A 27,841-nucleotide genomic window follows, 5' to 3' on the forward strand; every position below is an offset into this window, starting at 1 on the left:
AAGGTTCGATCTGGGGCCAATGTTCTAATTTGTGGTCCAAATGGCTGTGGGAAGAGTTCACTTTTCCGTGTTCTTGGTGAAGTATGTATAAATTGGTCTTCAAATTTTGCAATCTTATTTTACTTGGCCATCACATTGTGAATGTCACAACTCTTCCCTCCTTTCTTTTTTAGTTATGGCCTCTTTTTGGAGGACGTCTAACTAAACCTGAGAGAGGGAAGTTATTTTATGTTCCCCAGGTAAGACTTTGAGTGATTTATAATCTCTGATCGAAATTCTGTATTTTTTTAAACTTCTAATGGCTTTTGCTGTGTTGCTATCAGAGACCGTATATGACCCTTGGAACACTTCGAGACCAAGTAATATATCCGGACGGAAGAGACGATCAGAAAAAGAAGGGAATATCTGACCTAGTAAGGAATGTTCATGTCCTAGACCTACTAAAATGCTCCATTTTAGATTCTTTATCTGAATCAGCTAAGTATTTTAAATTCCAGGTGGTTTGTTCTAACTTGTAAATCCTTCCCAAATCACTAATTCTAACTTTCCCAATTGAGGTAAGACTACAGCCATTTGGCTTAAATAAGACTCATTGAATGTGTAACTCTCTTTATACTACTGTTTTGTTTTCTCATTGCTCTCATCTTTTGATTATGCACAACAGTGTTGTTCTCTTTAAGATACTGGATATGTTTGGCCAAGATTAATATATATAAGAACTGAAAAGTTAAGGTCTGCTTTTATGCCACAGTCTTTTCTGAAAAGTACCTCTTTAAGTGGTATTGGCAATGGAATTATAGAAATTCTAATTTAAAAAATAAAGCAAAATAAAGAATATTAGTTTATAAGCTTGATTTTCTTTGTTTCCTCAAAGGTACTAAAAGAGTACTTGGACAACGTGCAGCTGGGCCATATTCTTGAACGAGAAGGGGCCTGGGACAGTGTTCAGGACTGGATGGATGTACTCAGTGGAGGAGAAAAGCAAAGAATGGCAGTAAGTAAATTCTAAAGACTTCTACAAAATGTAACTGCTTACGTAAGTCACTCAGTACAGCATTTTGATTCATCAAAACACAGATATTTATCTTTTATGTTACAGTATAGATTACTTTGAATGGTAATAAAAGTGCTTAGAAATGTTTAACTCACATATAAATTGGAATTTTGGAAAATTTATTCATAATGTCACCATACCTGTGACAGGAAAACCTTCAAATCTAGTTATACACTGTCAGTCCACTTCTGTAAAGGTTGGCCTTGGGCTGTATGGTAATCCTGGTTGGATTATAAGATCTTATTCAGTTTCTTTTCTCTGCAAAGACTTCTTCTGTTTCTTTCAGGCTGTTCTTACTGAAGTAGCTGGAGATAGTATTGGGGAAGTTAGGTAAAGAGTGTATGTGTTCATTTTACTGTTCTTTCGGGGTATGTTTGTGGGATTGAACATTGTCAAAGTAAAAAGTTGGGGTAAAGAAGACACAGTATTTAGGAAGAATAGACTTGAAAGGCCTAACCACCTAAAACAATATGTAAGAGTGAGATTGGTTTAAAACAAGTCAAACAAAGGAACTTTTGGGTAAGAAGAGTCAGGATTTGAATTAAGGACATGAAAGGGAATGAGTACCTGTTGGATACAGGGAGGCCCAGTCAACAGTTTCAACACAAATGTAGGGAAATAAGACTATTTATTATTTCAACAGTGAAAAAATTTTATCAGATAGTGTACTTTCTGCAGTATTAGCTGAGAATCAGCTCTCTGCAAAGCACTGTTTTGGGTCCTGCCCTCACAATCTTTTTTTTTTGGTATCAGGTATCAAACTTAGGATCTTACACTTGCCAGGCAGGTGCTGTGCCACCCTTACAATCTAATTAGGAGTTCAGATATTCTCAACTAACAGTAGTATATAGACAAAAGAAAAACAAAAGCTACAAGTAGCTACAAAGAAAGTGCACTGGGATAATGATGAGAGGAAGATCTTGGGAGGTAAGGTACAGATAAGGGTAAAGACTTAAAGAGTGTAAGCAGTTTCCTAATGCCACACAGCTAAAAGGCAGAAGTGAGATTTAAGTGCAGGTGGGTCTGACATGAGAGCTCTGCTCTTAACCAGTACATTATGTAGCCTTCATTGTGTGAGCGGACTGTCTGACCTGTTCTCTCTCATTGTCCCTTGTTGACTCAAGTGAAATTTTCCTTATCTCCATTGCACCTATTTGGGCCAAACCTCCATCAGACAGGGTCGTTTCAGCTGTTGTAATTTGGGATATTTTACATATCATACCAAAAGTCATCTTTTCTTCTCCTTTGTTCTTGCTGTTCCTATTTAGTAGTGGATTTTCTTATTTTGAATTATGAAAAAATATATATGATAGAAAAGACTAAACCCTCGCACCATAGATACTTCTGTTTTAAAAATTTTTTTATAATCAATTTTCTTTTACCTTCAATTGATAACTGTTCCCCTTCTTTACCCTCACTGAGCTCTCTAGAATATTTGCTTTTCTTTGTCCCCTTCTGACTGTGTCCCTTTTCTGTCCAGGACAAAGGCACAGTCCCAAACCTGGCATACAGGAGATAGTCCAGAGATGTTCTTGAAGGGGTGAAAAAGGATATGCCACTTTTCCTTTCCTACCTTTATTTCTCCATGATACCTAAGAGCATTTCTTTGCCTTGGCATTTTTCTTCTGAGGCTTCTGAGCATAGCTAAAGAGAATGATACCACCACACATGCCAACACACATGGGTGGTTTCCAGACTTGGAGGGGCTTACAGCTTGGCTTGGCTTACTTAAGTCATCTTACTTAGTTTTACTTTTATCTCATTTAAACTACCAAATTTTACCCCATTGCTTACTCTACCACTATGAGCAGAATTACTCTTTATATTTAAAGAAAAAAAGAGAAGCTATTATTTCAATTATATGACAGCTATATTTTGAATGCTTAATAGATGATGGGCAATTTACCAAGCATATTCCACAAGTTTTCAAATTTAATCCTTACTGTAGTCCTGTAAGAGAAAAACTGTGAATGTTCATTTTACAGAGGGAATTAAACAGTTAAGTAGCCTGCAAAGGGTGAAGGATGTCAGCTTACCAAGTGCAAGCAACAGTATGATTCTACTGTTCATATACTTACTCATTTTAAAGTGTTCTTATATTGTGGAGTCAAATAACTGACCACATAGTAAAAGAGAGAGACACACTGAGAGCATTTCCGCATAAGTATGGTGATGAAGGTATGCATAGAGTACCATGGGAACACAAAAAAGGGGCATAATAGTTCCTTCTAATTGACTTTGCATTGGTCTGTCCTTCCCACTCTGCTTCCACTAGCCATGGAGGACATGTCATCCTTCTTAGGAGAGGCTCCTCTGTCGGTTTTCGTGGATTCTCCCTCCTCTGACTTTATTACACCCCTTTTCTTCAGTTTTGTACCCTTTTTTAGGCTCCATCTGAATTTAATTTTTCTAGTTCTTCTCTTTCAAAAAGATTATTTCCAGATCTTTCTGTATAAAAAGCAAACTCTTCTTTAACAAAGGTCTCCTGTGGCCTGTACCTTTTTTCTGCAGAGTTGAGTTTGGTAGTATATACCTGCTGCTTCGCTTCCCTTACCTCACACAAATAGATTTGAACCCCAGGAAAGATGTTTAGCCATTGATTTATCAAATATTTGAATGTTATCCATATGTAAGTGTTGAGTATACCGTAGTGATGAAATCATGGTCTCTACTTTTGTGAGTCTTTGAGCCTTGTGAGTAGAAAAATCAGACATACCATTTACCATATATGCAGTACTACAGTTACATAAGGGGCCCATGTGGTTTGGAATGCATGGACCAGGGTATGCTTGTCTAAGAAGATGACATTAAGCAGAAATTGGAAATAGTAAAGAGCAAAGTCAGGCATCTGGCACATACGGGAAGAATGACATGTGTAGTAATTCTTGAAGAAGTTTAAGTCAGAGTTACATTCTCTGATTTACATTTCTGACAATTTGTCTGTGCTTCCATGGTAAATAGAGTAGAAGAGGAGTAGAGATTAAGTAGGACACTAAAATTTGTGCTCTTCTAGCCAAGAGATGCATGTGTTCTGGGCTAAGGGCATGGTTGTGGAAATGGGGAAAAGTGGGTGAACTTTCAACCCCACAGTTCTTACTTGAGTAGACCAAAAGTAGGGGGAGGCATTAAGTAAGAGGAGGAGAAAGGAAGGATAGAAGAGGACTTCCCCTAGCTTGAGTGATTAATGCTTTTATAGTGCCATTTTCTGAAATGTTGACAATTAGGGGAGGAATGGACTTTAGAGAGAAAATCTAAAATGCCTCTGAGTTTTAAACTTAAAGTTTGAGAGTCCTGTGAGATATACAAGGAGAAAAGTCAAATAGGAATTTATATATATATATATATAAAATATCAATCTGGAAATAAAAGTATGGATAAGAGATATATATTAGGAACTTTTAGAATATAAATAATATTTGAAGTCATAAGATTGGATGAGATCATTCATCAGTCATAAAGTATAGGAAAAAAGAGAAGGGAAGATAGGAAGTAGCCCTGAGGAACCCCCACATTTAATGGTCAAGTAGATGACAAAAGTGCTGGAAAAGAAACTGAGAAAGAGCAGCCTATGAAGTGCAAGGCCTCTCAGTGTTTTCTATGTCACTTTCTGAAGGAAGGAGTGATTCTCTGAGTAGAATGTTGCTGAGAAGAAAAATTAGGTAGAGATAGGAACACATCTATTGGTTGTATAACTTGGAGATTCTTGGGAGCATATGACAAATTGGAATATAAAGGATCAGTGTATACAGTTTCCAGAAAATGAAATACATATGGAAAGTAAATGTGTGAAAATGTTCAACACTCCTGATAAAGAGTAGCTCTAAAAATCCTAATATTAATTTTTATTTATAAAATTGACAGACACTTTACAAAATGAACATACCCAGTATTAACAAGAGAGACATAAGGGCACTAAAAAAGTACTAGTGCAAATACAAGTGGTATCATTACTTAAGCAACAAAATGTTTAGAAACAGAGACCTTTTTTACACTGGAGCCATCTATCATTTGAATTCCAAGATTTGATAAAAATACATGCTCTCTAATCTTGTTTGTTTAGTGAAGTTGAACACTATTTTAAAATTCAACTTCATTGGGCCGGGGATTTTGCTCAGTGGCACTGCGCCTGCCTTGCAAGCGCAAGGTCCTGAGTTCGATCCCCAGTACCAAAAACAAAAAAAACCCTCCATCTCACATCAGTTTTGCTTTACTCTTGAGCCATAAATATTTCCCACATACTGTATTTTTCCCCTTTGTTTGGGATGACAATAAAAATAGGTTTATTTGTATTATTTCTATTTCTGGGGGGTAGATTTTTTTTGTTGTTAGAATAATTTTTGTATTTTAGCTTTATATGACTGCAAAATGTATATTTGAATATAGTCAGTTTATCTTATTTATTTTAGGTCTGCTTGTATTTACATAAAGTATTTCTTTTTATGCTTTAGATGGCAAGATTATTTTATCATAAACCCCAGTTTGCCATTTTGGATGAATGCACAAGTGCAGTTAGTGTGGATGTGGAAGGCTATATTTACAGCCATTGTCGAAAGGTAAGTGTGACAGGTTCTCAGCTGAAAGATGTGTGTCTCCTTTACCATTTACCCTGAGTTCAAACAAATATCTACCTGAAGAGAAGATTGCAAGTTACTAAGTTACAAAATTACTATCAGAAGATGATTTCTTGTTTTAATAAAGATTTTAAACTGGCAATTAATAGGAATAAAAGAAAATGAATTATGAATGCATTCTGTAACTAATCCTCTTTAGCTATTTCATAGATGTGAAGCATGTTTAAATTTATTTCCCATTTAACTCATTACTTAGAGTTAATAAACTAATATTTTTTAGTTCTCTTAACTGTATCTAACTATTATTTGTTTTTTTAATCAGGAAAATTCAACAGTAATCATTTGGCATTTTTAACTTATCCATTATATTGTTTGGCCTGGGCAGTATTTTATCAAACTTCTTTTTGGTAGATAAGTGTGTAGCTCTCTCCACTGACGTTGTTTAAGTGTTCACTAGTCTCAGTTGCCTTTTTTTTTAAGTTGAGGAATTGTCACTATAATCTTACATATACTCTCATTAAATTTGGAGAATAAGAGTAGTGTATCATTTTATAGTTTGTAAGTCAATGAGGTACAGAACTGTTTTAATATTTTGTACTTTTTGGGAGGAGTTTACAATAAATATAAAAGGTCGTAGTTCATATATATGTATATGTTACATAATTATGTATGAAGTGAATCCGTAATTCGGAGTGTGGTCACAGACCAGGCACACCAGCATGACTCGGGGAGCTTGTTAGAGATGCTCAGTCTCCAGGCCCTGCTGAATTAGAATCTGCTTATGAACAATTTCCCAGGCACTATAAATGCACATAAAAGTCTGAAAGGCCCTGGTAAAAGGACGGGGTTACACTATCTTTGGTGCATTCTTTTTTGTAGGAGGATTGTTACTACTGGTTTATTTTTATTCTTGAATTAATTTTGGTAATGTATAATATTTTATACATTTGTCCATTTTGGTTTTCAATTATATAGGTATGAGAGACATTTGTGGAAGTCCCTCATATATATAATCATGTAGTCTGTATTGAATTTAGAGGCTTTTCACTGGTAGTTTTGAAATGTTATTTCCTTATACAAGATGGGATCAGAAAATATGATGAATGTTTAAAAATGAAATTTATTGAAGTAGAAGACATTGCCACTAACCTCCCTCAAAGTACTCCCCATCACTTCAAACATAATTATCTCATTAGTCTTGCTACTCTCTGAAGCAGTTCGGAAAGTCATCTTTCGTGAATGTCCTTTCATGGCTGTATCTGTGTCCTGAATCGATTCGCAAAGTTTATAGCAATTTTTGTCAAATAAAAACATTACAGTATGTCCTCACCCACCTTATTCTCTGAATCTGGCACTGTGCAAATTCTGGCTGTTTCTCAAAGTCGAAATGACCATATAGGCTAAGTGCTTTGAATCCATTCAGGATATTGAGACATAGAACAACTGAAGACATGAAAGAGGACTTCCAGAACTTCTTCAGAAAGCAGCAAGATCAATGGGATAAGGCTATTCAAAGTGAGGGAGAGTATTTTAATGGGGATTAATGACAGAGTATCCTTTACTATAATACATTAATAAACTTGTATTTGATCATATTGTGGATATTTAGGCTGTACATGAAATTCTGTAAATTCTATAAACCACAAATTTCACTTAGGAAGAAAATTTAGACAGGTCCCCAGTGATAATTTAAATGATATTACACTAATAGCACTTAAATACAAACAAAATGAGGTGTGAATTCCTTAAGCTTAGAGCTCTTGTATAACTGAAAAACCAGTATACATTTACAAATTAAATATAAACAAACTTAAAACACAATTTAGGGGCTGGGAATGTAGCAGTGGTAGAGCACTTACCTAGCATGTACAAGGCCCTGGGTATAATCCCCGGTACTACAAAAAAATAAAAGTTCTCTTTATAATCCAGGCATGATGGCACGGACATACGATCAGCACTCGGCGAGGCCAAGGCAGGAGGATCACAAATTTGAGCCCAGCCTAGACAACTTAGCAACTTAATGAGACCCTGTCTCAAAAATAAATAAATGAAAAGGACTAGAGATGTAGCTCAGTCTGAAAGCCTTAGGTTATACTCCCAGTAATACACACACCCACACCTGTGCACTCACTCCCACAGTTTAGAATTTGTAGCATTAAACAGACTGATAGGATGCTCTTTTGCTTAAACTAAGCCACTGGCATGGGGTTTAAATATGGAAAGATAGAATCTGAGGTTCAGCTCTTACAGTTTACTTTTATAGTTTGACTTAATTCTAATATAAGGAATGCGTACATTAATTAGAGGTCTAATTCAATTATAGAAGTATGAGCTGAAAAGTAATATCTGAAGTGAGCTTTCAAAAAATCAGATAATTGTTGTACAGTTGAAATGTATGTTTTATTAATGCTGATAATACCTTATTGTACAATTCCTAACCAATTTTCACAAGGCAGCCAAACTTAACAACATTATAAGTTGTAAGTGATATTATTTTGGGCCAACAAAAGTACAGGCACAAATTTGGCCACTGAAATCTCATGGTAGAAATGTTCCAGAATATGCTTAGGCTAATTTTTTTAAATTATCAGAATGAAAATAAAATTCAGAAATTATGGTAGACATGTGCTGGAAACCCTAAGCATGCGTTTGAAAGCCTTGAGAAACAGTGACCTGGAGCAGGGTTTCTTGCGGTCAGCACTGTTGACATTCTGGCTGGGTAATTCTTAGGTAAGCGGTGGCGGGGGTGGTCTTGTGCATTGCAGTATGTTTAGCAGCACCTCTGGCCTCTACACATTTGATGGCAGTAGTGGTTTCGGTTGTGACAACTGAAGATGTCTCCACACATTGCCAGATGTCCTCTGAGGGACAAAATCATCTGTTGGTTGAAAACCACTGATTCAGAGCAACTGCAGCTGTGTTTATTTTCCTGAAAATTTAAAGAACAGAACTAGAAATCATTATTTGCAGTATGAAATCTAGAACCCCTTAAAACCAAAAGATTTTTCATAATTTTGTAGCAAGTTCATTGGGTAACAAGACCTGACCTAACAAAAGATACTGAAACTCTGTATTTACAGTCTCACTTAATGTCAGTGACTATATATGTTGCTGCAGAAACATTCATAGTTTAATTTCAGAATTTTGCTCCTGAACCTTCAGTTGTTAAATAATACATTTCCAAAATCTAAATTCCAGAAAACATTTGGAAATAAGACTTTCCAATAGGAGATTATGACCCCATGCTTGAGAACCAAGTTGTCCATAGACAATGCTATCTGATCTGACTTAATTTTTCCTGATTTTGACCTTTTGGTTTTTTGTTTTTTGGGGTTTTTTTGGTTTGGTTTTTGGTACTGGGGATCGAACTCGGGACCTTGCGCTTGTGAGGCAGGCAGAGGCACCACTGAGCTAAATCCCTGGCCCAACCTTTTGTTATTTTTATTGTCCTAATATTACTTTTCACCATAAATGAGAAATGTGCTGGGAGATATATTTTCTGTCTCCTCCAAAGTAATGTACTCAATACTAGTACCTATTAGCTTTTATTGCATGGTCAGTGCCCTGTGCTTTCCATTGTCATAAACATTTGTAACGAGTTTTTTTCTTTTTGACATTGATCTTTAAGTATAGGCCTTGAAGTGTTTTAGCAGAATATGTACAGGTTTAATTTGTGACTCACATTATTGATATAAACCTAAACTATTTGCTTTTCATTAGGTTGGCATCACCCTCTTCACAGTGTCACATAGAAAATCTCTTTGGAAACATCATGAGGTTTGTATTTCTTCTGTGTACGGTCTGGTGAAAGTTTATTTTATTAATTCTGTGAATTAAGTGAATGTGATTTCAGATTTCATGGCAAATAGTCCCTTTATAAACATACCTTAAGGAAAAAAGGTGATTTTACTTCAGTTTTATAAAATATAGTAGAACTTTTTTAAACTTTGTTGTAGTTGTCATTTTTGATTGCTACAATTCCTATAAACAATCTGTAGTTATATATCAGAGATGTTAGAGAATGGCCATTGTATAACTATTGTAAGATTTGCCTAATATTATCACAAATATAATACAAATAAACTTTTCCTTATTAGTATTGACAGAGGGAATAAAAACCTGAGAAGAATGGCCAAAAATTTAGGGGTGTTTTAGTAGAAGTCAGGATTACAAGGGGGGAAATTGAGTAACTGTGTTTGCCATTGCACTGTGATAAGGTAGAGTTCATTAGGTAGCCACTATAAGTACAAAGGCATTATATAGCAAGGTTAACATTCATGCAGAAGTTTTGTTTCTTCTAGGCCTCCAGCAGTGTGCCATTCTCAGTATGGCAGTTATTTTCCCTTCATGTAAAATACTCAAAACCTGAAAGTAAACTCAGCTTAATTCACTGTATTTTCTCCCCCCACCCCTTTCTCTCTCTCTCTCTCTCTCTCATTCATCTATCTTTTCTCTGTCTTCCTTCTTTTCTTAACTTCCTTCCTAAATTATATAGAAATTTTAGTTAAAAGGGGTTTGAAAAAAAAACAAACAGTAGTGAAGGTATCTTGTCCTACAGAATACATACCTGATTAGGCTTTTAAAGATAGCTTTTATTATCTTATGGCATATCATAATGTATTCATTTTCAAGAATTGAATGAGAAATTGAGTAACTAGAAATCAGAGAAGTTTAAAATGTCCAAGTCTTTTTATGTTCTTGGACATTCATAAACATTACAGTTATAGGACAGTGAAAGGTCTTAAGTTTCACCTTTACTCTTCTTTTGAAGGCATGAACACACACCAAAATTACCACCAAGCTAATAATGTGAGAGGGACAAAGCACTGGAATGTTAAGGGCCAAAATAGCTAAGTAATATAGAAAACGGAAAAACAAGTCTTTCTGTGAATAAAGTCACTAAATAAAAACAGGTCTTTGTGACTGCTGTACTAATTGTCTTCAGAGTAGGTATATAAGCACTTTATATACCATAGCTCTTTTTCTTCTTTTTAATAAAAATCCTTGAATTAAAATTTCTGAGCTGACCTAAGAAATTGGTTTTATTTTTAAAAATTTTTTTTCTCCTTCATCTTTTCTGTTTATTTTTATTCTCTTTTCATTTCTGTTCTTTTCTTTTCCTTTTTAATTCTCTTTTTATCTTCTCCTATTTCCCATGCTTTTTGCTTCCATTACTATAATCCTTTTTCTCTTCCTGGGTTATTCAAAGAGTTGAGATCTTTTTTCCTCAAGACCAGTAACCCTTAAACTTTTGTTCTTAGTCCTCTAGTAGTTGTTGGAAATTGGTTTTAAAAGAATGAAATCTAGCCTACTGAGCAATCAAGGAGTTAGCACAGGCCCACGTACTCATACCTCAGGTTGTTGGTCCAAGATTAACAGAAGCATTCTAATTTGTGGGATGCATATGGATTTGGTTCCCTAAAAAGAACAGGAAAACCTGTATTTCATTCTTCTAAAGGGAAATCCTGAGATAACTATTTTTTCCCCTTCCTTCCCATAGTACTACCTGCATATGGATGGCAGAGGCAATTATGAATTCAAACAGATCACAGAAGATACAGTTGAATTTGGTTCTTAGAGAAATCCAGAAAACTGTACCTGCTTCAGTGAAATAAAATAATAGCAGAATATGCTTAGAAATACAAAGAACATTGTAAAATTAAACTTGTTTTTTTTAAAAAACAAAAATTAACTAAAGAATAATTGAGAACACATTAAAACATTTAATATTATATAGGATATTGCTAATTGTGTATATGTTGGTTTAATTATTAATATGTACTAAGAATGTCCTTATTCTTGTGGTTAAAAACCTGCCTAAATTAAATTGGGCTTAAATCAATGTAACCTGATTTATCCTGGGATGTAAACCATTTGAAGTCAGCTAATTTGACTTCTATGGCTCCATCTTTTCCTTCAATGAAGAACCCTATTTAAAACTGGGGTCATTACTTGTCCTGTTCTAACAAAAGAGTCTTGAGTTTCATTTTCTTGTGTCCCATGGTAGTGGGAACCAACCAAATCATCTTTGCCTAATAACATTTATTATGCAGTGGTATATTTCTTTAGCTGCTGCAGTTATACCCATTCCTTATATATGCTTTGGGGTGCATTTGACTCCAGGAAAGTCATTTGGATTTTCTTCAGCTGAATAATAAATGTGCTCTTCTCAGTCAACAGGATTGAATTGTTTTGAGAGTTCTTTGTGGTGATATAATTAAAATATATGTACAGTCTTGCTTAGAAGGGATGATTACTTCATGTCACAATCTTCCTAATGTTTGGGATAGTGAAACACGAAGTCAAGCTCAAGGTCTTACAAGAGTTTTAGATTTTGTAAAAGAATTGGACAGATTTATGTGTGTCAGAAGCCGATTCATTAGAAGTGTGTTGATTATATGGTTTTTTTTTTCTTTTTTTTTGGTACCGGGGATCGAACTCAGGCCTTTGTGCTTGCGCAGAGGGGGCGAAACCACTGAGCTAAACCCCCGGCCCGATTATATGGTTTTAAACTCCAGATAAGCCATAGGAATGCACTACATGAAGCATTGCACTGTGTGTGCAATGTAATCATTGTCTTTGATTGTGATTATATGTTTTTTAAAAATGTTAAAAATTATTAGGCACATGGATGAATTATGTTGCCTAGGCACTGGTTTATCTCTGTGAATTTTGAATAACATTTTTATATTTGGGTTATCATGTTGAATTGTCCTAAAAGAAATTAGTTTCAGCTTACCAAACCACCACTCATGACTGCATGTTTATTTGCACAAGGAGAACTGAGTCTGAATATAATCAGTTAGATACTAAATCAGTTTTATTAAGCTGGACTTCAGAAAGGGGCATTTTATATTCTTGTTTCATCATAACTGATTTTGTTTTTTTGCAGAATTAACTAAGAATCACTAGCTACTGAAGTAAACTGTACTGATTCCACAATACATAACATTCAATTTTTATCACTTCTCTCTGGCAAACTTGTATACTTATTTTTTGTTCAGATTAAACAAAATCAGATACCCTATATAACCTTTGCTTGTTCTTTTTTCTGATCTCTAAATACTAATTTATAAATAATTCATACAATCTTAACTTGAAAAATATAAAAATTCACATTCAAAAACAAATTTACCACCCAGTGTCTCAAAAAGGTTTTATCAAATGTGGCTTTTAAGTGAATGCATTCCTTTTAGAAAAGCCCAGAAAATCTTCAGCGGACCTCACAAGTGCTCACCAAATAACCAGGAGACCTTACAAAATATTATTAGTCATGGGAAAGGTTTTAAGGGATGGAGAAATTGCAGATTTTCAGATTTCCAGGTTACCCTAAACCAGCTAATGAAGCATTCTCTTAGCTGCTTCATAATTTCTTCTTTAATGGATTCTTTCCTTCAAAAATGAGAGATTTTTTAAAAATTTAACTTCTATTAAGGTACCTCACCATTTGAGTAGAAGAGGAAGATCCTTCTGGAGAATTACTAGTGCCCATTAACCTAATGAGGTTCTGTGAAGGCCTATAGTAAATCTAGTGTTTCCAGAATATGACCATGGCACATCTTTCTCTGTATCATTGCTATGGACATCTTCCACAAATACACTGGAAAATCTGAGAATGAAGAATAAGAAATTTAATCTGTGGACAGCATTCTCCAAACAAAATATATCTGTATCCTAAGTTTCTACTTTTATATGAGAAAATAAATGTGTGTATTAGCTAGCTTTCCTGTTGCTGGGACAAAGTATCCAACATACACAAACCAACAAACACAACATACACAGGAGTTTATTTTGGCACATGGTTTCAGTAGATTAAGTCTATGGTTCATTGGCTCTAAAGTAGAAACAATCTGGTGGAAGGGTCTTACAGAGGAAAGTTGATCAGGTCACGGAGGCCAGGAAGCAGAGAAGGAAAGGAGGAAATGGGGACAAGAATACATGCTTCCAAGTCATACTCTCAGTAACCTGCCTCTTCCAACCAGGCCCCACCCCTGAACAGCACAGTCAACTATGAACTCATCAATGGACTAATCCACTGATGAGCATAGCACCCCTATGATCCAGTCACCTTTCAGAAGCCCCGCCTCTGAACATGAGACTTTTGGGAGACATTTTAGTTCTAAATCATAACAGTATGCAAACAACCATGGTGATTTGCTATGCCTGCATTAAAAAAAACTATGTCTAGGGTTTGCTTCTTTCCCCCTCTTCTAATATTTGCCTTAAAAATGGTGATATAGCAGCTGTTATTTCCTCATACTTTTTAAACTTTGTTTAAACCATAATTTGTGCTAAAAGTGAATTTAACATTTTAATTGTAGGAAGCTGTTTACTTTTTCAAAAGACCTGCATCAATAAGTTATTATTTGCAATTTTTTTTTTACTTTTTAAATAAAATATGTGTATGTTACTTTTTAAAGGAATCTAAAGACCAAAACTGAAAAAAACAGTTCACTCCCACCCCTAAGGGGAATCATTTTTACTGTTAGCTAAGGTCGTTCTTATTTTTTAAGCAATATGCCTATATTGTCAATATGCCTCTCAATTGAATTTCAGACATTTCCCTGCTACCTTTTTTTTTTTTTTTTGGTACCAGAGATCGAACTCTGGTCCTTGCGCTTGCGCAGCAGGCAGCAAAACCACTGAGCTAAATCCCCAGCCCTACCTTTGTTCTTGATACATTTCTTCCCATAGAGTTATATCATTTTTACAACTTGTAAACACTTTATTACAGTGTAATATATGTGTAGAAAAGATCATAAACCTAAGCTCAGTGAAGTTTTAAGAAAAGATACACAATAGGGGCGGGATGTAGCTCAGCTGTGCTGCACCTACTTGGCAAGCTCAAAGTCCTGAGTTCAATTCTCGGTACCAAAAAAAAAATTGTGCACATTAATAACCACCACAATCAAGAAATAGAACATTATTGCACTGCAGAAATCTTTACATCTTTTTAAAATGAGGATTACATTAGAGGAGAAATCTCTCTGTGAGAAACTGTGGTCCTGTCCTGTCCTGTCCTGTCTTTTCTGTCAAAGGCTCTTGGAGTACCTCCACCTTCAACTAGTTAACCCTAGGCTGTCTTCTCCCACTCTGCTCCACTGGCATGTGCCCCCAACTCCCCTTAGCAACCCTGCCCAGCAACCCTTCAAGCCCTCCCTTCACACTACCTAGACTAGCCAATTGGGATAGATTGTAAAACTTAAACCCAGCCAGTAGGGAAAAAATTCAGCTGCTTCTTATGTGTTAGGGTATAAAAGGAGCCTTTTGCTGCCTTTCTGTGTGCTTGTTATCACACCTTAGGGGTGTAGCACACCCTTCTGCAGAAACTTACCCTTTTGAGATTTTTTGGCTTCTGAGTGCTTTATTTATGCATCAACAAATTGAGTCTGGGGCTTATTGCCAAGACCTTCCAGAAGGTGTGGCACTATTTTGTGAGAATTTGAATGTATATGATGGCCCTTGGGCTAATGGTCCTTGCTTAGTATGAAGAAGTGAATATGGGGCAATCTCTGGCTTATCTATAGACTACTTCTGTAACCAATAGAATACAGTAGAAGTTCTAGTTAAATTGTTTTAACAATTTACTTGCTGAGGGATATGTAATATTGTTACATTTTTCACTGTAGACCTGAGTAGAGAACAATGTTCCTTTCTTTCTCTCCTCTAGAGTCTGATTTCCTTTTTAAAAATTTTGTCCTAACTGCTGTAAATATCATAACAGACAATCCTGCATTATGGATGTTCTGTTACCTTCTGGAGATGTTCTTCCTGGCGCCTCCCTCTGGTACTGAACTTGGTGGTGCTGTCAGTTGGCCAAGATGTTGGCCTGATGCTGAACTCTCCACTGGGTCCTGTGTTGTTCTGCAGTAGCTTCCTGGAAAGGCAAAAAGGTTTGTGTGTCTGAAAATAGCCCATTTGGTTGTACTTTTTCCAAGTTCAGCAGGGATAAATTTAATGTCAAGATCATTTTCCCTTAAAATTTTAGTAGTCATTGTGCTGACATATTTTTTGCATATCTGGTTTAATATTGAGAAGTTTCAGTATTCTTTCCCTTCCTCTGTCCCTTCTTAGCTTGTTGTCCCCCCCCACACCCCGTTCTATCTTTTGTCCTATCTGGCAATTCCTAGTGTTTGAGCCTCTTGAGAGCTCTATGATGGCAACTTAGTTTTCTTTTCACATTTTATTTGTTGGCACAAAAGGTATGGGTAATTACGTCTCCTTTTTGTCTCTATGGATTTAAACATTTTAAGTTTTTATAGTATCTTGCAGGGTCTTGGAAAGGAAGGGAAAAGGTGTTTCATTTTCTTTCTTTTTTTTTGTATTAAATTCTTTTATTGGTACATTGTAGGTATACAATACAATTACATTTCTCATTGGGAATTGTACCTTTACATGATGCATCTTGGTTCTTATTTTTTCCCCATTCCTAGCCCTCCCTTCACCCCCTCCACCCTTCCCTATTTACAAAGACTTTATTTCCATTTTTTCCATTTCTCATCATTTTTCCTTTCCCTTCTTTCCTTTCCCCTGCCCCTCCCACTACCCCTACCCCTTTGGACCTTTACTTCCTATTTTACATTATCGATTATTCATTCTAACCATTGGTACATTTTAGGTATACAATATAATGACATTCATCATTGGAAATTTGCACCTTTACATAATCTCTCTTGGTTCTTATTTTTCACCCTTACCCAGCCCTCCCTTCAATCCCTCCAGTCCTCCCTATTTACAAAGATTTTGTTCCTGTTTATCTATTTTCTCATATTAATCCCATTCCCTTCTATCCTTTCCCCTAGCCCTCCCACTTCCTTCCCCTTTGCTGACATATTTTTTGCATATCCGGTTTAATATTGAGAAGTTTCAGTATTCTTTCCCTTCCTCTGTCCCTTCTTAGCTTGTACCCCCCCACACCCCCCGTTCTATCTTTTGTCCTATCTGGCAATTCCTAGTGTTTGAGCCTCTTGAGAGCTCTATGATGGCCTTTTCTTCCTACTTCACATTACCTATTATACATTTAGTCCTTATTTAGATTTTCAGTTTCTCACACCAGAGAAACTATTCCGTATTTACATGTGTGTCCTATTTATTTCACTTAAGAGTATCGCCTCAATGTGCATCCACATAGCTATAAATGTCTCTAATTTCTCATTTTTTATGGCCGAGTAGTACTCCATTTTATTAAAAAACCACATTTTCTTGATCCAGTCTCCAGTTGATGGGCATTTGGGCTGTTTCCAAGTTTTAGTTATTACAAACTGTGCTGCTATGAACATGGGTGCACATATATCACTGTGGTATGATTCTTTTAATTCTTTGGGGAAGATCCCCAGCAGTGGAATAGCGGGGTCAAATGGGACTTCCAGTCCTAGTTCTTTGAGGTATCTCCATACTGATTTCCACAGTGGTTGCACCAGTCTACACTCCCACCAGCAGTGGAGCAGGGTCCCTCCTTCCCCACAGCCCCACCAGCATTTGTTATTGGTTGATTTCATGATAGCAGCCATTCTTTCTGGAGTGAAGTGGAATCTCAGCATTGTTTTCATTTGCATCTCTTAAATGACCAGTGACGTTGAACATTTTTTCATGTATTTATTTGCTATTTCTACTTCTTTATCTGAGAAATGTCTGTTCATTTCAGATGCCCATTTTCGGATTGGGTCTTTAAATTTGGGAGATCTGATCTTTTTAAGTTCTTTATAGATTCGAGATAGTAGACCTTTGTCTGAGGAAGAGCAGGTGAAGATTTTTTCCCACATTGTGGATTCTCTCTTCACACTGCTGGTGGTTTCTCTTGCTGTGCAGAAGCCTTTTAATAAGAAGAGATTCCATTTGTTGATTGTTTGTGCTAGTTCACGGGCAACTGAGGTTTTGTTCATAAAATCTTTTCCTACACCGATGTCTTCAAGGGTTCTACCTGACCTCTGTTCCAACTGGTTCAGAGTTTCTATTTTAATATTTAGATCTTTAATCCATTTTGATTTTAGTTTAGTGCATGGTGAGAGATAGAGGTCTAGTCTTAATCTTTGGCAAGTTGAAGCCCGATTTTTCCAGCACCATTTATTAAAGAGGCTATCTTTCCTCCAGTGAGGGTGTTTGGCTCTTTTGTCAAAGATGAGATGGCTGAGTGTGTCTGGCATTGTTTCTGCATCTTCTAATCTGTTCCACTGGTCCTCAGGTCTGTTTCTTTGCCAGTACCATGCTGTTTTTATCACAGTAGCTTTGTAGTATAGTTGCAGGTTGGGGATTGTGATACCCCCTGCCATGTCTCTGTTACCTAGAATTGCTTTTGCTATTCTGGGTCTCTTCTTGCTCCAAATGAATTTTTGGATTTTTTTCTCGAGGTCTATGAAGTATACTGCTGGGATCTCAATTGGAATTGCATTGAATCTGTATAGCAGTTTTGGAAGTATGGCCATTTTCACTATATTAATCCTTCCTACCCAGGAGCAGGGGATGTCTGTCCATTTTCTGATATCATCTTCAATCTCTCTTTTCAGAGTGCCATAGTTTTCAGAGAAGAGGTCTTTGATTTCTTTTGTTAGGTTGATTCCTAGGTATTTCAGTTTTTTGGATGCTATTGTGAAAGGAATTATTTGCCCTATTTCTCAATGAGTCTGTCATTGGTGTAGAGGAAAGCTATTGATTTTTGTGTGTTGACCTTGTAACCACCTACTTGACTGAATTTGGTTATTAAGTCTAGAAGACTTTTGGTGGAGTTCTTGGGGTCTTCTATATAGAGTATCATGTCATCTGCAAATAATGACAATTTGACTTCTTCATTACCTATCTTTATTCCTTTTATTTCTTTCTCTTGTCTAATTGCAGTGGCTAATGTTTCCAGAACTATATTGAACAAGAGTGGTGACAGTGGACATCCTTGTCTTGTTCCTGATTTTAGTGTGAAGGATTTCAGTTTTTGACCATTTAGTATGATATTGGCTGTTGGTTTTTCATAGATGGCTTCTATCAGTTTGAGGTAGAGACCATCTATTCCAATTTTTTGTAGGGTTTTTATCATAAATGCAAGTTGGATTTTGTCAAATGCTTTTTCTGCATCTATGGAGATAATCATATGGTTTTTGTCCTTGGCTCTATTGATAGAGTGTATTACATTAATTGATTTTCATATATTGAACCATCCCTGCATCCCTGGGATGAATCCTACTTGATCGGGGTGTATGATCTTCTTGATGATCTTCTGCATTCTATTTGCCAGTATCTTATTAAGGATTTTTGCACCTATGTCCATTAGTGAGATTGGCCTATAGTTCTCTTTTTCAGTTGGGTCTTTCTCTGCTTTGGGGATCAAGGTAATGCTTGCTTCCAGGAATGAATTTGGGAGTATTGCTTCCCTTTCAATTTCACTGAAGAGTTTAAACAGTAGTGGCAGCATTTCCTCTCTAAATGTCTTGCAGAATTCAGCAGTGAAGCCATCAGGGCCCGGGCTTTTCTTAGTTGATTAGTTTTTAATTACATTTTCAATTTCATTGGTTGATATTGGGTTGTTCAGAATTTTTAGGTCTTCGTTCAACTTTGGTAATTCATTTGTATCTAGGAATCTGTCCATTTCTTCTGTGTTGTCCATCTTATTGGCGTATAGGTTCTGGAAGTAGGTATTGATGATCCTCTGGATTTCTGCTGGGTCTGTTGTAGTTTCACTCTTTTCATTCCTAATTGCATGGATTTGGGCCTTTTCTTTCCTTTTTCTGTCAAGCTTGGCTAAAGGTTTGTCAATTTTGTTGATTCTTTCAAAGAACCAACTCTTGGCTTCGTTGATTTTTTGTATCATTCTCTTAGTCTCCATTGCATTGATTTCTCCTCTGATCTTTATAATTTCCTCCCTTGTATGAGCTTTGGGGTCGTCCTGCTCTTCTTTTTCTAGAAACTTGAGGTTCTGCATCAGGTTGTTTAATTGGGCTCATTCTGTTTTCCTAATATGTGTATTCACTGCTATGAATTTCCCTCATAAGACTGCTTTCATTGTGTCCCATAGATTCCAATATGTTGTATTGTCATTGTCATTTAATTGAAGGAACTGTCTGATTTCTTCTTTAATTTCCTCTGTGACCCATTGGTTATTCAGAAGTGTGTTGTTCAACTTCCATGTGTTTATGAAATTTTTTGAGTTTCTTTTGCTATGGATCTCCAATTTCATCACACTATGGTCTGATAATATACAGGGGATAACTTCAATTTCTTTGCCTTTACTTAAACATGTTCTGTGTGTATTTGGTCTGTTTTTGAGAATGACCCATGTGCAGCTGAGAAGAATGTGTATTCTGATTTTGTGGGGTGGAAGACTCTGTAAACATCTGTTAAGTTCATTTGTTCAAGAGTTCGATTGATTTCCAGTATTTCATTACTTATTTTTAGTCTAGTTGATCTATCTATTTGTGACAGTAGGGTGTTGAGGTCCCCCACTACAATTGTATTTGTGCATATATGACTTTTCATGTCCATTAGTATTTGTTTTATATAGTTGGGTGCACTGGTGTTTGGTGCATAGATATTTGTGATTGTCATCTCTTCCTCTTAGATTCTTCCCTTTACAAGGATGTAGTGTCCTTCTTCATCTCTCTGAATCAGTGTTGGTTTGAAATCTACTTGATCTGCCAAGAGGATAGCTACTCCTGCTTTTTTTCGGGTTCCTGTCGCATGCAGTATTGTTTTCCACCCTTTAACTTTCATTCTATGAGTTTCCTTTTGAATTAAGTGTGTTTCTTGTATGCAGCATATTGTTGGATTTTGCTTCTTGACCCATTCTGCCAGTCTATTTCTTTTGATTGGTGAATTGAGACCATTAATGTTGATGGTTATAACTGAAACGTATTGACTCGTCATTGCCATGACTTTTTCTTTTTGTTGAGTTCTCCCCCTTTACATTTAATTTCTTGTCATGCTAGATGGGTTCATTCTGCTTTGCTTCCTGGGGTTGTGATCCTCAATGTCTGGTCCTAGGATATTGTGTAAAATTCTTTGGAGTGCTGGTTTGGTGTTCACAAAGTTCCTAAGGTGCTCTTTGTCATGGAAGTATCTTATTTCTCCATCGATTATGAAAGATAGTTTTACAGGGTACATCAATCTGGGTTGGAGGGTGTTTTCTTTTAGGGCTTGGAATATGTCACTCCAAGCTCTTCTTGCCTTGATGGTTTGTGTTGAGAAGTCTGCTGTGATTCTGATGGGCTTTCCTTTGTATGTGATTTCTTTCTTTTGTCTGACTGCTTGGAGAACTTTGTTCTTCTGTTGTGTTTCTGGAATCTTAACAATTATATGCCTATGTGTAGATTTTTTTTTGATCAAGGCTATTTGGAGTCCTATATGCCTCACTTATCTGTATGTCAAGCTCTTTTCCCCTGCTTGGGAAGTTTTCTGCCATTATTTCTGTGAAGAGATTTTTTATGTCATCTGCACTCTCTCCTGTTTCTTCATTGAGCCCAATCAGTCTTATGTTATTCTTCTTTGCATCATCTAGCAGCTGCTGGATTGATTTCTCATGTTCCCTTATAATTTTGAAGCAATTTTTCTTTTCCTGGTCACTAATTGCAGTCTTCTCTTCTATATCTGAAATTCTGTCCTCACATTGGCTCATTCTGCTGTGTAGACTTTCAATGGAGTTTTTCATGTCCTGGAAATCTATTTGCATCTGTTTTATGGATTCCATTTGTTTCTTATGTTGGGATTCCATCATATTCCTGAGCTCCTCTCTAGATTTATTAATCATGTCTTGCACTAAGGGCACAATTTCTCCTGTTATCTGAGAAATTATTTCTGATTTCATTTTTTCCAGATCCCCTTTTGTTGCCAGTTCAGTGGGTCCAGGTGGTTGAGTATCAGAGTGTTCCATCTCATTTCCCTTTGGGGTTGCTGTAGGTGATCTGGAAGTCTGGTTTTGAGACTTATTTACGTGTTTTCTTATTTCGACTGGGGCAGGGGGCTGTTAGCGCTTGCACAGATTACCTCCTCTGTGCTGAGTGAGGTGGGACAGGGGCCATGAGCAGCAGTAGGGATGGTGACCCAAAAGCCCTTTCCTGTGGGCTGGGAGCAGTGGGTGGGATGGTGACCGGGAAGCCCGTTCCTCTGGACCAGGAGCAGTGGGATGGCAGCTCAGAAGCCCCTCCCTCTGGGCTGGGAGCGGTGGGAGGGATGGTGGCCAGCAAGCCCCTTCCTCTGCGCTAGGAGGAGCGGGACAGAAGGTGGCCCAAAAGCCCTTTCCTCTGGGCTGGGAGCAGTGGGAGGGATGGTGACCGGGAAGCCCCTTCCTCTGTACCAGGAGCAGTGGGAGGATGGCTCAGAAACGCCTACCTCTAGGCCAGGAAGAGCGGGATCATTACCTTGGTCTGGTGGTCTGGTGTCCTTTGCATCTTTGTAGTGTGGAACCATGTGGCTGCCTGTCTGCAGCGGGGTGATTCAGTGTTTTCCGTGTGACTCAGGACCTCGGTAGGGCATGGGCAGATCTCAGGTGTTTCATTTTCAACTGGAAGTACATAGTCTTTAGTTTGTATTTTCCTGCAAAGATTGCTTATTTAGCATTCGAGATTTAAATGATATTAAAATCTTTTTAAAAATACACTGTATATTAATTGGCCACACTTTTTTAAGCCAGTCAGTTTGCCAAAAGACTGACTTCGGATGCTCAAGACAACACAAAATTCCAAATTTTATCAAACACACAGTGACCTCTACATTATCTATGCCCAAGAATCTTCTTTGATGGTGCAGACATTCCCTCTTCCTGGAACTCTGTGTACTTTCCCCACTTTGCCAGGTGAACTGTGTGTCCTTCAGCTGTTGGCTCCATATGAGCTTACCAACTCTGCTTTCCCTATTTTAACATTTATGTGCTATTATAATGACTGGTGCTTAGGCTCAATTGTGTCAACCTGATTGGCTTGGGAACCATGGAGGGGGTTAGTAAAGCACCCTTCTGGGTGTGTTTTGGTGGGCCATGATGGCTTGACTTTGCATACTGTATATGGTCCTGCCCCCTTGCTGTCTAGCACTGTTCCCCGCCTCTGCTTTCCAGCTGCCGTGAACTAAAGAGTTTTGTATTGCCATGACTTTTCTGCCTTGGAGCCAGCAGATGGACTGAATTCAATGAAACAGTGACCTGAATTAAACTTCTTTAAGTTGTGGGTGTCAGGTATTGTGTCAAAGTGACTGAAAGCTGACTAATACAACTTGTTTGATATTTTACCTTACAAATATGTACACTCCACAAGAACTGAGGTTATACTTGTCATATTTTAATAAAATCCAGCACGTAGATGTTAGAATAACGAATGAGTCCAAATCCACAAGCATGGTTCTTGCCAAGAAATCAAACTCTATAAAAGGGGCTATTTTATACAATACTAGAAATTAAGGACTATTGTAAGGAAGTTGGAAGGATGCAGTGAGAATCCAACAACGGAAATCTGTCATGTGAGAAAACAAACAGTTTTAAAGGATGGATAGGCAGAAGTATGGTGCATTGGATCCAAGGAGTCAAAGAAAAGCTTTTGGTCTATAGAAAGCTGTGGTTTAAGGCAGAGGTCCTCAAAGTATTGTCTCTGAAATGTGCAGTATTTGCGATATGATCCTGACTCTGCTCTTACCTTTGGCATGTATTGACAACTTGCTGATATTCAGGTTTAATAAATGGCATCTTCTTGTCAAGTCTGTGCAATTCTATCTTTTGGTGAGGTGTCTGTCTCCCTCTCCATCCCCTTTCCCCCATCTGCCTTTGTACAGGAAATCAGTAATAGTATGTTAAGTAGTTAAGGAAACCACAGAGAGCAGTTTCTCAGACTTTAGTGTACATAATAATCATATGGAAAATGCAGGTTCTGATCTGTAGGTCTGGGTGGGGCCCAAGAAATTTCATTTCTGACTAGTTTTAGAATGATGCTAAAGTGGCTGCCCCCGACCACATTTTAAGTAGCAGGATTGGGGGTGAGACCTCTAGCAATGGATTAGAGAGACTATCACGGGTAAAGCTGCAGAAACCTGAAAAAAAGTTTTCTAGTTCAGTTATTCCAGCCAGTTTTTTGTCATGTTACTTCATTCATAATCATTTACAGACAGAGTATTTTGGTTTTTGTATATGATCCTTTAGTCCTTTTATAATCCAGTCTATGAGCATACTGTCAAGCTGTCTACCCTTCTCAGGACCTGAAGATGGTGCCACATTCTTACTGATGAAGGGCTTGTCATTTCCCCATGCCGTTAATACATGCCAGGGAGAACCATTTTCTGCCCAGTTGTAGTTCTTTTCTCTGACCTGCAGTATACTCAGAGAAGACAAATTACTTGCAAATGACCACTTATTTTTTTCATTGGTGGTTTTTGGAAATCAGGCTAGATAAGAATTGTCAAGAAACAGCTCTTTCAGATCCCTATTTTTAAAGTTCATTAAATTTTGTATATTTAAAATGAATTGCAATTTCTCAGTTTTGCAATTTCTCTGTTTTGCAATTCCTAAAATTTTTTCTTTTTAGTATTTTCTTCTGTCCAAAAAATAAGCTTTTTAAAAAACTTTTTTTAACATGTTGACTCTTTGTTTAATGATATAATCAGAGAATTTAGGTTTAAAAGAGCCAAAAATCTTGTGACCAATTATCTCACTTAACAGTTAATAATATTAACAGTTAACAATATATATTAACTCAACAGTTAACAAACTTTCATAAGGATTGCAGTCTGCAGATCTTTTCTAAGTTTTTTGTGTTCTTAATTTATTTTGGCTGCAGAACTGGTTGTTTTGTGACCACTCCAAAGGCTGGGATGCCTATCTAGTTTTGTACCTACTTTCAGGCTGTCTTTGCAATTGATAGATCAAGCCAGGGGCTCTGAAACTTTAGCAGGCATTAGAATCACTTGAAGGGCTTCTTGTTAAAACACAGATTGCTAATTTAGTAAGTCTGAGGTGCTGGTTAAGAATTTGTTTTACTAACAAGTGTATAGGTGACACTAATGCTGCTGGTCTTGGGACCATACTTTGAGAACCATTGGGCTGATATAGGAATAAAGCCATGGTTTGGAAGCATTCTGGAAGATGAAAAATATTTCTTCAGGGACTCAAATATGTACACAAGATTTCATCTTTGCCACCATGCAGATAGCTATTGTTTAAAAGGAAATCACATGGCTTAGCTCATAATGGGAAAAAAACGAACATTAAAAATGTGGACAAGTGGGTTGCCAGGCATGAAGTAACGTGTAGTAGGACAAGTGGGGGATTTCAGAAAGGAACACTAACAGAGTGGCAGAACAGCACGTGGTTTGTTGGATGTAGGCAACTTTTTCTACCTTCCCCCAAATCTGCTCAAAAGAACTGATTAGTAAAATTCCACCATTACTGTTTATATTTTATTTTAAGAGTATACTAGCCCATAGGGAATGCTTAAATAAATACAAAATAATAAAATTATCCATGCACATTATCAGATCATAGTGCAATGAAACTAGAAATCCATAGCAAAAGAAATCACAGAAATTATGCAAACACATGGAAAGTAAACAATAGACTCCTGAATAATCAATTTTCCTTCACAGAGGAAATCAAGGAAAAAAATTAGTTCCTAGGATCAAATGATAATGCCAGTACAATACACCCAAACCAATGGGTCACAGTGAAAGTAGTCCTAAGAAGGAAGTTTATAGCTGTGAATGCCCACATCAGAAAAACAGAGTGAGCCCAAATAAATAAGCTAGTAATGCACCTCAAGGTACTAGAAAACAAAGAACAATTCAAATCCAAAGCAAGTACAAGAAAGGGAATTATAAAGATCAGAGCAGAAATTAATGAAATTGAGATTTAACATATATTACAAAGAATCAATGAATTGAAGTGTTGGTTCTCTGAAAAAATAAACAGACAGATCCTTAGTCAAGCTTAACAAAAACAGAAAAGACCCATATCAATGTAATTAGAAGTGAAGAGGGCAAAATCACAATGGACACTGCCAAAATCCAAATTATTTCTAACTACTTTGAAAACCTGTACTCCGATAAATTGAATTAACCAAAAAAAATAGATTCCTAGATACATATGAATTACCAAAACTGAATCAAGAAGTTATAAAAACCCTGAAAATCCAATAACAGATAATGAAGTTGAAGCAATAATAAAAACCTACCAACTGAGGGGCTCTGCGTTCTGGAGCGGCGTTGCTGAGGCTGGTGGCTTCTGGTGTCAGGCCTGAGGAGAACTTCGAGCGTGTTCAGCATTTCCTGCCGAGATCCCAGCAACAATGAGCGCTGCCAAGGAGTCTCACCCACACGGTGTAAAGCGTTCAGCTTCCCCAGACGACGATCTTGGATCTAGCAATTGGGAGGCAGCAGACTTGGGCAGTGAAGAGAGAAAACAAAAGTTCCTCAGACTTATGGGTGCAGGAAAGAAAGAACACACTGGTCGTCTTGTTATAGGAGATCACAAATCAGCATCACATTTCCGAACGGGAAGAAGACAAGAAAATTAATGAAGAACTGGAGTCTCAATATCAGCAAAGTATGGAAAGTAAATTATCAGGAAGATATCGACGACATTGTGGACTTGGCTTCAGTGAGGTAGAAGATCATGATGGAGAAGGTGATGTGGCGCAGGTGGTGATGATGGTGATGTTGATGGTGATGATGATGGTGATGATGATGTTGATGATGATGATGATGATGATGATGATGATTCACCTGATCCTGAAAGTCCAGATGATTCTGAAAGTGACTCAGAGTCAGAAAAAGTAGAATCTGCTGAAGAACTCCAAGCTACTGAGCACCCTGATGAAGTGGAAGATCCCCCCCCCAAAAAAAGATGCAAAAGGCAACTATAAAATGATGTTTGTTAAATCCAGTGATTCATAACTCCCAAACACTTAGTCTTTGTATAAAAGTAAGCCTTATTGTTATAATGGACAGTGGAGGACTGCTTATAGAGCACAGACCTTTGTATTATAATTTTTTAAAAGGCCCTTTTAAATAATTACAAAGTGTTTGATTTCAAATGCCATGGGTTACACTTTTATGGGCATGACTATAAGCATTTTTGTAAAGAGCAAGAGTTGTATAAAATAAGAAATAAATGCAGTACTCAACTTCCTTTCATATTAGCATCAAAAACAAAACAAACAAACAAAAAATCTACCCACTAAGAAAAAGCCAGGACCCAATTATTTACCACTGAATTCTACAAAAACTTCAGGGAAGGTCTAACACCAGTACTCCTCAAACTCTTTAATGAGACTGAAAGAGAAAGAGTACTGCTGAAGTCATTCCTGGAAGCTAATACCATCTTGATTCCAAAACCAAACAAAGAATCAACTAAAAAATAAAACTACAAGCAACCTTTTTAATGAACATAGATCCACATCAAGAACAAGGAACAAGGAACAAAGATCCTCAACAAGATACTGGCAAACAGAATGCAACAAATCATGAAAAAGATCATACATAATGACCAAGTAGGCTCCATCCCAGGGTGCAAGAATGGTTCACAAGTATACAAATACATAAATCAATATATGTAATACATCATATAAATAGACGGTCACATGATCATCCCAATAGATGCAGAAAAAGCCTTTGACAAAATCCAACATCCATTCATGGTAAAAACCTCGAGGATAATACGTAATAAGACTTTATCTCAATCTGATAAAAGTCATTTATGACAAACCTACCACTAACATAATATTAAATGTGGGACAACTGAAAGCTTTTCCTCTAAAATCATGAGCAAGACAACAATGTCCACTATCACCACTCTTGCTCAATATAGTGCTCAAAACTTTAGCCAGAGAAATCAGGCAAGAGAAAGAAATTAAAGGAACACATATAGGAAAGGAAGAAGTCAAACTATCCTTATTCACAGAAGACATGGTGCTCTACATAGCAGGAAAATAATTCCACCAAAAGACTCCTAGAACTAGTAAACAAATTTAGCAGAGTAGGAGGATACAAAATCAACACACAAAACTCAATAGCATTTCTGCACACCAATAATGAATCCATGGATAAATTAGGGAAACAGTACCATTCATAGTAGCTGCAAGAAAAATTAAATACTTAGGAATTAACCTAACAAAGAAAGTTCAAGCCCTTTATAATAAAAATTATAGTACTCTGAAAAAAGAAAATTGAAAAGGACATCAGAAAAGGGAGAGATATCCCTTGTTTCTGAATAAGCAGAACTAGCTTTGTCAAATGACTATACTTCTGAAACTTATGTATAGATTTA

At 36.8% G+C, this 27,841-nt stretch overlaps 1 protein-coding gene and 1 pseudogene across 2 annotated transcripts in view; both read left to right on the forward strand.

Annotated features, from left to right (window-relative positions):
• Positions 1-11,807, forward strand: part of Abcd3 (ATP binding cassette subfamily D member 3) — an 82,348-nt gene extending 70,541 nt beyond the window's left edge. For both annotated transcript variants that reach the window (XM_087213159.1, XM_004841235.4), the window contains exons 17-23: positions 4-81; positions 174-239; positions 324-413; positions 875-994; positions 5,503-5,607; positions 9,346-9,402; positions 11,126-11,807. In XM_087213159.1, the coding sequence (XP_087069285.1) occupies positions 4-81; positions 174-239; positions 324-413; positions 875-994; positions 5,503-5,607; positions 9,346-9,402; positions 11,126-11,203 (594 nt within the window). In that variant the 3' untranslated portion in view covers positions 11,204-11,807. The remainder of the gene's footprint in view (positions 1-3; positions 82-173; positions 240-323; positions 414-874; positions 995-5,502; positions 5,608-9,345; positions 9,403-11,125) is intronic.
• A 12,477-nt stretch (positions 11,808-24,284) lies between these two features.
• On the forward strand, positions 24,285-26,484 carry LOC101724385 (small acidic protein-like; annotated as a pseudogene).
• Positions 26,485-27,841: the final 1,357 nt, after the last annotated feature.

Source organism: Heterocephalus glaber, unplaced genomic scaffold (assembly GCF_053883595.1).
Source record: "Heterocephalus glaber isolate CG9 unplaced genomic scaffold, H.glaber_assembly_v1.0 deba00001442, whole genome shotgun sequence".
NCBI lineage: Eukaryota > Metazoa > Chordata > Mammalia > Rodentia > Bathyergidae > Heterocephalus > Heterocephalus glaber.